Genomic DNA, 11,996 nt, shown 5'->3' with positions numbered 1-11,996 from the left:
CTACTGTTAAAGGCTTTCAAAGAGCGACTGACAAATTCATAACAGAAAGTGGAAAATGTAATCAAATATGTCGGTGCTAGATATGGCAAGAAATGTAAACATTTTTTTTCGATTTCTCTGAAACGGAGCAAAAACGAGCATATGTCTATAGGACTTTTTTTCTTAGTTTTTTACTCCTCTACACGCTCCCGAAGTTTTGCCATTTAATTTGGAAACACCCTGTATAATGCTCTCAAACTTCTTTTTTTTTTATAGTTGAATTTAATTGATTATCCAGTACCAAATGTGCTAATATGATACGCTGATAATTCAGTACCAAGTATGCCACTTCAGTTATCAGTAGATTATCCACTGATTCAGATTTAGAGAATGTGTTTATCACATATGGGGGGGGGGGGGGTCGTAAACAAGACGAACATTCTTTCCTCATTGTTTTTTATCTTTACTTAGGAAGGACACGATCCATGTCTTGCTTACCTACTTTTGCAATTTAATGTAAAAATTTAAATCATAAATTTTTTAACGAAAACGATTTGTTGATCACACTTGCTGACGCTTTTTGCGCGAATAGCTGCATATTAACGGTCCGATTAGAAAACTAAGCATCTCTATCGATAGTTGAAGCTTCAAACCTCCAGTCAATGGCAGGTACGCGTCCTTCCGATATCAAGAAGGTTCTGAAATCTAGCGTGAAAGATTATGCTCGGGTCATTTTGACCCAGAAAGACCGCGAAGGGTTAAATGCGTTTAATTCGTAGTGATTATTTAGTTCAAGTATTTATATATTTAAGTTAAATATACGTATCAACATTATTTGTTTGAATTAACAAATACTTAATTGAATTAACAAATCTTTGCTTAACAGCCCGTGAACGCTGCATTTAGTTGAATCAACTAATATTTTTTTGAAACAGCAACTTTTTTCTGTCAGTATATATGCTATGTAGAAAAAATATAACATCATGAAAAATATAAAGACATTTTTCTATCATATATCAATCTTATAAACTCCATCGCGAATCTTTTCATTTTTTATAAAAAAATTTTTATATAAAAATAATTATAAGTAACTAATAAATAAAATGAATTCTTATTTCATTTTCAGATCCTCGCACAAAGTCTCAAAGAGTCATGTTCTGACGATTTTCTGATGATAATTAGAGCACATAATCCACGACGGCTTTTTTTATTTCTATATCATTAAGCAATTTCCGTTACATTACGTCTCTTTCTTCAAATTTTTCTTCGATTTGGCTGACGTGCACACAGTTACACTTATAAGCACTATAAAATCGCTAACGAGACGCATAATAAAATAAGACAGATTTTATCTGTTATAATACTGAAGAAGTTTCTATAAGAAACAATCGGAAAAAAATCCATGATAGAAGAAGTTAAAAGTATTTGTAAATTTGTTATTCGAATGCGTAAGTTTCAGACAAGATCAATAATAATCGAAAGCACGATCAGAACAAGAGATGAGCATCGCGACAGTAGTCGGCACTGCTATAAAAACAGCCACCGTTCTCCTTGGCGTCGGTATTGGCAAAATAACTATAATACCAGTGCTGATTGCCGCCCTAGCGTATTTCAATTATGACCTCATGGACCCGGAAAATCATCCACGCGTAACGAAGCAATTGAGGAAAGAATACGACTTTGTTGTAATTTGGCAGTGTGCTCGCCAATAGATTGACTGAGAATCCTGATTGGAATGTGCTTTTACTGGAAGCCGGTGGACACGAGACCGAAATAACCGACGTGCCGATACTTTCTTTATATTTACATAAAAGTAAACTTGATTGGAAGTATCGCACGCAGCCGCAGGACACAGCTTGCCAGGCGATGAATGATCGCCGATGTTGTTGGACTAGAGGCAAGGTACATATGTAAAGAGATACAAATCCAATCCAGTTTAGAAAGATCTCGAGATAAGATAACCAGGAATTGCATAATATCAATATCAAAATATTAATTAAAAGTAAAAAATATCAATATCAAATGAGAACATAAATGTTTTATTACTTGTAGTAGAAATGTTATATACTTTGAATAATTATATGAGAAAAGAAAAATTGTATCCGATTATAATATTTCAGATATTTCAAACGTACTTACTTTCAAGTGACCTATACTGATCTGTATTATCGATATAAATTAAACTCTATTGCAATGATATATTAATTTAGTAAAAACTCTCGCTCTTTGTAATCGAATCAATTATGTTTAAATTGAAATTAACTATTATGATAATCATGTTAATTATTGGATATAAAAATTTTTCGATTGTTGTCACATATTGTTGATACAAAGTATCGAGGGTCAGGTATACATGCGTGGCATGCAATCAAAGCTGGAGTGAAAGTAATTCCTCGACAATGGAAGTCGTAGCGGTCGTAGGATCTTAAGTCGTTGAAAATTGATCAATCATAGTCGATTATTCTTCTCATATTAGATTGTGATTGGTTAATTTTTTAACCCCTACTAATTTTTAACCTAGATCCCTACTAATTTTTAACCTGGACCCTCCACCAGCGCAAATCGAGTTGGGACATGGTCAAAAATTTAGTGCTCTTTTGTTGCTAATTTGTTGCTCTAAAGCAAATTTTATTGCTCCAATCGTTTAGCAGCAAAAAAAATGAGGGGGTCTTTAGAGCAACAAATTAGCAACAAAAGAGCACTAAATTTTTGACCGTGTCCCAACTCAATTTACGCTGGTGGGGAGTCTAGGTTAATAGGGGTAATTTTTTACGACTTAAGACCGTACAATCACTACGACTTCTATTGTAGACCCCGCGTTACTCAGTGTACAAAACTTTCGTCTTGTACAAATCTATAACGCGTTATTTCACACCGCGGCAATTAAATTAATTTCTAAATGCAAAAATAAGATTGAAAAGATGAAATGCACTGAAAAAATTTCTGGTTGAAAATGAATCAGAAGATACTGATTATATCAATCTGGGTATCGATCATGTATCTTTTTCTCTAGAGTGAAAAGTGAAAATTTTTATGTATGTATGTATACAAAAAAATTTTCACTTTTTATGTTTCTGCCCTAGGGAAAAAGTTACATGATCGATACCCAGAAGTCTACTTGAGAAGGTTATCCCAACTAGAATTATATAGATTCAACCAAAAAATTTTGATTTGTCCATTCTCAACTATAATTCCAATTAATGCAACCAGACTCTTTTATCAGTGTATTGGAGACTGCAACTAAAAATGCAAGCTAATTAATTTGTTCGCTTGACCGAATGCTGTTTTATTTTGTTGCGCATTCTTTACAATCGATTAAATAACATTTCAGGTTCTTGGAGGATGCAGCGTTTTAAACACAATGCTGTACATACGTGGCAATCGACGTGATTTTGATGAATGGAAAAGTTTCGGAAATCCTGGTTGGGGATACGAAGATGTATTGCCGTATTTCAAAAAGTCACAAGACCAAAGGAATCCATATTTGGCACGCAATACGAGATATCATGGTACAGGTCCGTATACTTTCTTACGTTTGTCATAATCTCTCCGCCCCCCCCCCTCTCTCTCTCTCGCTGCATCTATCGCGCGCGCGTTATGTATATTATTTTCAAAATTTTTTAAAAATTATTCCTTTGTGTGTATGCGTATGAGTGAAATGAAATATGATACATATTTATTTTTTTTAAATCCTTTTTTTTAGGAGGATACTTGACCGTGCAGGACAGCCCATATGTTACTCCGTTGGGCGTAGCGTTTCTTCAAGCTGGAGAAGAAATGGGCTACGATATTCGTGATATTAATGGTGAGCAGCAAACTGGCTTTGCCTTTTTTCAGGTGTGTGAAATTGACGTATCATTTCGTGAAAACTCTACTTAATTTGAGATTTCTGACTTTATTTTCTTTTAGTTTACAATGCGGCGGGGCGCTAGATGTAGCACCGCCAAAGCATTTGTACGACCTATTCAACTTAGAAAAAATTTTCATCTCTCCCTGTGGAGCCATGTGACTCGAGTGCTGATAGATCCGCAGAGTAGAAAAGCATATGGGGTAGAGTTTATCAGAGACGGTCGTAAGGAAGTAGTGTTCGTCAAGAAAGAGGTGATTCTTTCGGCCGGCTCCATTAACAGCCCACAATTGTTGATGCTATCCGGTATAGGCTCACGCGTACATCTGGAGGAATTGGGTATTCCCGTGATTGAAGACTCACCCGGAGTTGGGCAGAATCTGCAGGATCATATAGCAGTTGGCGGGATCATTTTCCCAATCGATTACGAAGTCAGTATCGTTATGAATCGAATGGTGAATTTTAATTCGGCGCTGAGATATGCCATTACCGAAGATGGTCCGTTAACATCCAGCGTCGGTCTCGAGGCGGTTGGTTTTATTTCAACCAAGTATGCCAACCAGACCGATGATTGGCCTGACATTGAGTTCATGTTGACGTCCTCGTCAACGAACTCCGACGGTGGTAGTCACATAAAGACCGCTCACGGTATAACAGACGAATTCTACAACGAAGTATTTGGTAAACTCAACAATCATGATGTTTTCGGAGTGTTTCCGATGATGCTTAGGCCTAAATCGCGCGGTTATATCAGACTGAAATCCAAGAAACCTTTAGATCATCCGCTGCTTTATCATAATTATCTCACTCATCCATCTGACGTGGCAGTGCTTCGCGAAGGTGTCAAGGCGGCTATCGCCTTTGGCGAGACCAATAGTATGAAAAGATTCGGTTCCAGATTTCATAGCAAACCATTACCCAATTGCAAGCATATTCCACTCTATACCGACGAGTACTGGAACTGTGTGGTCAGGCAATATACAATGACCATTTATCATATGAGCGGAACCGCCAAGATGGGCCCGTCCGATGATCCGATGGCGGTCGTAAATTCAGAGCTGAGAGTCTATGGGGTTGAGGGACTGCGGGTAATTGATGCATCTATCATGCCGACTATCACTAGCGGGAATATTAATGCACCTGTCATCATGATAGCAGAAAAAGGTGCCGATATGATAAAGGCAAGATGGACGTAATCATCTCGTTATAAAAGAGACAATGTTATTGTAACTACTTCTTGACACGCTGTTCGATTACATAATCGCATAATGTAATTGTAGAGCTGCACGGCCAAGTGAAAAGTAAGATCAAATAACAGCTTTAATTAGTAACATTACATATTTTAGTGAAAAAGATTAGTCCCAAATTTAAAATATAAATAGCTTGTAAGAAGAGAACAAAAAAAAGAATAATTGTTGTAATAATCGTTTAATATTCGTAATATTGATGAATGAGTGAACTTGTTCATAAATAAAATTTTTCCCATAGGGCTCGAACATCAAAAATATAATTTATAATGCAACATAATAACAGTAGAATTGCATCCGATCTCGATGATTATTTTCGAAAAGGCTATTTCAGAAAAGAAAATATTTTCATCTGCTGATCGAATGAACTGCAATATACTGCAGATCTAAAAAATCGTTAAGATTCGTTTATTTGATGCAAGACAGTCGAGTCTCTTTATTATTATACAGCAGGCTGATTGGCGCATACTTGCCATATCAGAATTTTCTTGATTAAAACGCTATTCCGTAATTGTTTCGGAATAGTCACATAATCAAATTTTAGATACTCGCACGTAGACTATCAAGAGGATAAGTAACTGCATAAATATTACGTATGAGATTTTGCCATAATTGTGCCAAAAATTATGTAAACAAGATTTCATTACACACATAATAGGGATATTAAATAAAATAAAAATCTATAAATGATGAATACATTCCACTTTTAAAACAAAGATTTTATTATAAATAATTTTACTCTGATAAATCTCTCTTTGAACTTCTTTGAAACTCATTCCACAATCGTTCCGATTTTCAAACGCCAAATTACTTTTTATTTTCATATTAATTTCAGATTTAGTATTTATTTCTCTGTAAAAAATAGAGATAATTGCGATATGAAACTCAAATTTTTTATTTGTATAAGATAGTCTTTAATAAGCAAATAAACAATATGAAAAATGTATATTTTCTGTCTAACAATAAGAGCGGCAATCCATAATATAATATGGGTTACATGCGAATGATAGATAATTACGTACGATTTAGCATTTCTAAGATAGAAAACCGACATGAAAATTTTCTCGGCCAATTAAATCACGTGCATCGGCCGTAACTAATTTGCAATTGCGTCAGGACTACTACTTCTCCATTGTAACGACATGGCACATGATTCAAATTACTGTTGTTGTAATGTAATTTGTTTCTGTGGTAATCAGTTTTATATTGATTTATCCATACATAAGGTACTACACATACTATATACAATGACACAAATATATGCTACTATACTTTCTAAATCTGAATCAGTGGATAATCACTGATATCAGTGCCAAGTATGCCACTAGTAATCAGTGAATTAAATGTGAGATCCCTAACCTAGCTAATCTTTATTATGTGATCTAACTAACCTTGTTTTAGTGCTTAAATTCAATGAATATGGTATTGGAAAATTGAAATTAACGTACAAATATCAGTATTTTAGTTATATAATGCTCAAACATTCTTTCTTTTTTAGTTGAACTTCACTGATTATCAGTGTCAAGTATGTCATTGGGTAATTAGTGACTATCCACTGATTCAGATTTAGAGAGTAATGATGTTGTAAGCTGAGGCAAAAATGTATCGTACACACACAGAAAAAAAATTTGCAGATTTTAAATAAATACTTACTCCAATAGTACTAACGAAATATTTACTAAATGTAAACATATATTTATTTGATTTAAACATAACTGTTTTATTTTGAATAAATATTTATTTACTATGAATAAATATTTCGTTAGTACTATATTGGAGTAAATATTTATTTAAAGTCTGCAAATTTTTTTTCAGTGCAGTTCACATTGATTCTTTATTTAATACCTTTATGACGACAGTAAAATTATAACGTGTCGTTAAAAATTGGTTAATAAATTGGTTAATAAATTGGTTAATAAAAAAATTTAACATCATTTATTTAATTGGTGATGTGATACACGGGCACATTGAGATAATAATCAACTGTTGCTCGACTCGTAATAGAGCGCAAATCAAATAGCGCGATGTCAAGTGTACATGTAAATTCATTAATTTTTCATATATTCTGGTTATATTTTTGCATAAGAAAGAATTTCTGTAAAAAAAAAATAAAGAACAAAAAAACTAGAAAAAGAACGATTTTCAGCATTTAAATTATCTACCCAACTTCAACTATTCGATAAAAATGAAAACTGCTATATTCGCGGCAATTTAGACATTTATTCTAAATGTATCTTTTCTTTTTTCAACTTTGAGTAATCGAAATCCGAATCTGATCTCGTAGTGTCCTCGAATACATCATGTCGATTGAGAAATGAAAGTAAATTTCACCTGTAATTCCTTACATAATCGTTTCAGTGCCACTGCGAGATCGTTACTCATCATAAATACGCCGGTGTCGTGGATTCTTAGATAGAGGGAAGTTGTCTAATCGTACCCCTTAACATTTAAACAAAATTGTAACAAAAGTACTGAGAGAGAGAGAGAGGAGATCAGAATATTTCTGTACTTATATCAAACTTTGGTTTACAAGCCATAAAACAAAACAAGATTTTTACGGAAATAAACATTAAATTATTGTTTAAATTAAGATTTAAAAAAAAGTAGTTTTTATTATAGTATGATTTGAAGACCGTTAAATTATATATACCATCCTAAATCGTACTTCTATAAACAATCATTAGTTTTTACAAAAAAAGATCTAAATTTTTTAAAAAATCTCAAAAATAATATCTATAAATAATTTTTATTAAGTTATCTTAAAAAGATTCAATACAAACATACTTTTTCTTATACAAGTATCAAAATATAGTAATTACAAAAGTATTTTTCAATTACTCAATTTCAACATGTTATTTTATCTTAAATGTAGGTACAATATAAAAACAAGATACAGTAACAAGTATATATTTATCCAATTTTCTGTTTTTACTTCGTTTAGAAACAATCGTACAGCTCAACTCGAACAATACCACGACAATAAAAACCAGAACTCTAAAAATACAGCAAATTGAGCAAAAAGTGGGTATAAGACAAGAGGATAGCCTCAGCCCGCTTCTGTTTAATCTTCTCTGTTAAATATTCTTTGTTTGAAATATTCTCTGTTAACATCGATGACCTTACGCAATTGTCTGTCGGACAATTGTCGGATTCTACCATGATAAAAACTTGGTGGCTTTGAAGCTATGAAGTCATCGACGAAGTTTCGAATGTCTTCAATTGATTCGAAATGTGTATCCGATAAGGAGTGTTACATCGATCGAAATAAGTGGTAATCTGAAGGCGCTATGTCTGGCGAATACGCCACATAAGGGAGAATTTCCCAGCCCAAGCTAAAGATAATTTCCAGCGTGGTTTCTGCTATGTACGGTTTAGCATTGTCATAGAATAAAATGACACATTTCGAATCAATTGAAGACATTCGAAACTTCGTTGGTGACTTCATCGCTTGAAAGCTACCAAGCTTTTATCGTGGTGGAATCCGACAATTGCATAAGGTCCGACAGATAGCATAAGGTCATCGATGTTAACGGAAAATATTTCCATGATTAATCAAAGTATTCATGTAAGTGAAAAATAAAGTCAAAGTTTGCGAAAAAACGGCACGAATTAATTTATACACGTAATGTAACTTTCACAAACTATTAGCATCTTAATATTTTCATCAACGAGAAATCGATTGCAAATTTATTCGAGAATATCTCATTAAAATTAAAATCGTGAATTGTAGGACAAGATGCCTAGTGAAAAACGTGCGCCTTTCTTTCGTTCTTCTCTCTTCCCTGCCACGCTCTTTCTCTCTCTCTCTCTCTCTTCATGTAATCGAAATGTACAACATGTTTCGATAAAGAGAAATTAGATCTGAGTTTGCACTATGCATGCGAAATGAAAATTTTCACTTCTCATTGACGCTGTTTTTATTTTTGCACACCTAATTTGCGCGGATATATTTGTAAAATTTTGTCACAAACAAAAAAATAACGATATAAAAGGTCTGTTCTTTTTAGCTGAACTTCTTGCACGGTTCATCTTTTCTCTTTTTCTTTTTAACGTGGAGAGAAAAGGAAGAAAGATGTACTGTGCAAGAATTTTAGTTAAAAAGAACAGACCTAGAATGTTTCGCGGATTATCTCCATATCCTATTGTTGGAACGTTTCGTCGAATGTTGCAGTTCACTTTATCAGGACGAGGAGCAGTCTGGCACTGCTTTTCACAAAAAAAAAAAAAAAAAAAAACAAAAACGATGATAATTACATCTGTTGGCTCGATGAAGCCGTTATGAGGCTTCATAGAAAAAAAAGTGGAACATAACCGCCGAAAAGCCATATTAGAATACGTGAATCAAATCGTTATGAATAGCGAGTTATTTTCATTACTTTTTAATTTGATCGATAAACCAATTACACTTTTTGGCAAATGCGAATTTCATTGCAGAATTACAGAACATATATATTGCACAATTACTGTTAATGAATTCAAGTTAATTTAAGATCTGGTTGTAGAATTCAACATATTTCTCCGGATACAACGTAGATAAATATAAAAATACAAGATATTATAAGATCATATATCACTCGTGTCGATATCGTAAGGCATCAACTTTTCGCAACTAGGATTCTGGAGTTCTTTATAATTTATCGCAAAATAAGTTATTGTGTTGAAAAGTGAAACGCGATCGATAAGATCACAGCTTCTTTCTCGCTGCGATTCTTGCAGCGAGCCGAGATTTAGCGAAAGAATCGAAGCGCAGCATATAATCTCGAGGTAATGTAACGAAACGTAGAGATGTATGGATTGGAGAAGTACTACCTGCTAAATGGCACGTAGACATCACACGTAGACATAGAGAAAGTGTGCGCAAGTAAACTCGTCTCCCCACCGTGTCATACATCAGCCACGAAAGCAAAGAGAAAGATGCCGACACCATTATCGCGCAGACAGGAAAGTTCGTGTACGATTTACGCGTTCGAAAAGAAAACGATGTACTCCATCAAATCATCCTCATTCGATAACATTCGTTGCAAAATCGCATACCGATAACGTTGGAACGTCCGCCTATTATTCGCGTTTTACTTTGCGCCTTTCAACGAAAATAAATCGTTATTTAACATACTAATTATTAAATAAAACAAATGATTAAATTTATTATTTAATGTACCTAATGTACTTGTTTATCATTGCTACAGGTAACCATAAAAAAAATACTTGTCTTATTTGAGCAATGCCATTACGCTCCATTATTACATTGTTTCATCTCGCATTTTATAGAATGATGTTGGATAATTTGAATTTCTCACAGGACTTTGTTTCTCTTTTCGTTTTCTCTTGCTGAGACATAAAAAGTTCGTTTTATTACATCAAAGGAGATAGGTAAATGGATCTATTATCGAATTTATTACATGAAAAGGTGAAGTACCTAAAAATTTAGCTACATACCAATCTGAAAATAATTTTGTTAGACCATCAAAATAATTATGTAGAAGCTTAAACTGATTGCTAAAATATTAAAACTTTTTACAGCATTTGTTCATCATGCTTGAAATTCCTACATAATTATTTTTATGATACAACAGAATTATTTTCAGTTTTATCTATAGCTAGATTTTTAGATACTTTAGCAAAATCGGTCTGTTTGTGTAGATCATATGTTCTTGGATTATAAAAATATATTCTCGATAGTTATATCCCTATTGAAATAAAAACAGATATGAACAACAAAATAGATATAGTTTAGAAATCTCATTTATATGAAATAAAACAAATATATAAAATCTTCGAAAGCAAAAATAATGTAATCCATTTAAAAAAATTAGAACGCACGACGGCCTCCACGCCTTACAGGATCATGTTTTCGTATACCTACATTGAAAGGTATACTAGGGACTGGTTTTCACTTCGAACATTCACCGCAGTGGTGCAGTTCAGTTCTTACCGGCACTAGTTTCATTCCGCTGCCATTTTCTCGATTTATTCTCGGACGCTTCTAACAAAGTTCTCACGCTTCTAACAAAGTTTAAAGTTATTATTCAAATTGGTGCGGTACTAAATGCACTGTAATGCAGAATATAACCGTGACGTAACTCGTTCGACTCGAGTATAACCGCAATCAGAAGATCATAGTCGATAAAAAAAATGTAATAAATAAAGAGAGATCAAAATCATTAAAACGTATGAAAAAACAACGCAGAGATGCACGTGAATGATGGATCAACAGGTACAGCATGGCATATTGCTGACGTGAGCAAGCTAGACGTTATCATGATCTTTGTGTCACGCAACATCCGCATTTGCAAGTATGTCATTGGCGTTGAAACGTCAGACGAAATTGTAACTCAATTCTTTCTGAATGAAGCATTATTTGGTCATTGGTCATGCTGTTAGAAAGAAATATGTAAGAAATAGGAATACTATATGGCATGAAATGTATATTGAAAAATTTAGGAGGTTTGTGGAGTCTGTGTGATAAGGTATGTTTATATTTAAAACATAAACAATTTTAATCCGTAAAGCGTGTGAAACAAACGTGTCTCTTATTTCCCTCTTATTTTTTGTCGTATAATATCATGCCATACAATGATTCGAATGATTGTCCTGAAAATCAATATTTGAGGTTACAGATCGTAGTTATAACTGCGAATTATAACTGATCTCACATATGTTATAAAACGTTAATCTTGTTACGTGTAAGAAATAATATTTCTGTATATTTTTATATCATTTTCTTACTATTTTCTACAAGAAATACATTATTAATATTAAATATTAAATCTCATAGGACCGTACATGTATACAGTATACATTATTACTTTCTATACGTTTTAAATAATTTACTCGCATGTGCATATAAAATATCGATAAACATTTTACTTATTTTATTAGTAAAATTAATTAACGATTTATTTTCACAGATGACTCATGTTTTC

General features: G+C 33.3%; 1 protein-coding gene across 1 annotated transcript in view; it reads left to right on the top strand.

Annotated features, from left to right (window-relative positions):
• The window catches only part of LOC108728017 (glucose dehydrogenase [FAD, quinone]-like), a 9,548-nt gene extending 4,330 nt beyond the window's left edge, over positions 1-5,218 (top strand). Inside the window, 5 exon segments of the mRNA XM_018456356.1 lie at positions 1,106-1,669; positions 1,671-1,881; positions 3,311-3,494; positions 3,683-3,816; positions 3,889-5,218. Of these exon segments, the coding sequence (XP_018311858.1) occupies positions 1,479-1,669; positions 1,671-1,881; positions 3,311-3,494; positions 3,683-3,816; positions 3,889-5,022 (1,854 nt within the window). The 5' untranslated portion in view covers positions 1,106-1,478 and the 3' untranslated portion in view covers positions 5,023-5,218.
• Positions 5,219-11,996: the final 6,778 nt, after the last annotated feature.

Source organism: Mycetomoellerius zeteki, unplaced genomic scaffold (assembly GCF_001594055.1).
Source record: "Mycetomoellerius zeteki isolate Tzet28-1 unplaced genomic scaffold, Tzet1.0 scaffold578, whole genome shotgun sequence".
Lineage (NCBI taxonomy): Eukaryota > Metazoa > Arthropoda > Insecta > Hymenoptera > Formicidae > Mycetomoellerius > Mycetomoellerius zeteki.
Note: the sequence above shows the minus strand (reverse complement) of the source record. Positions and strands in the feature narration are given on the sequence as shown.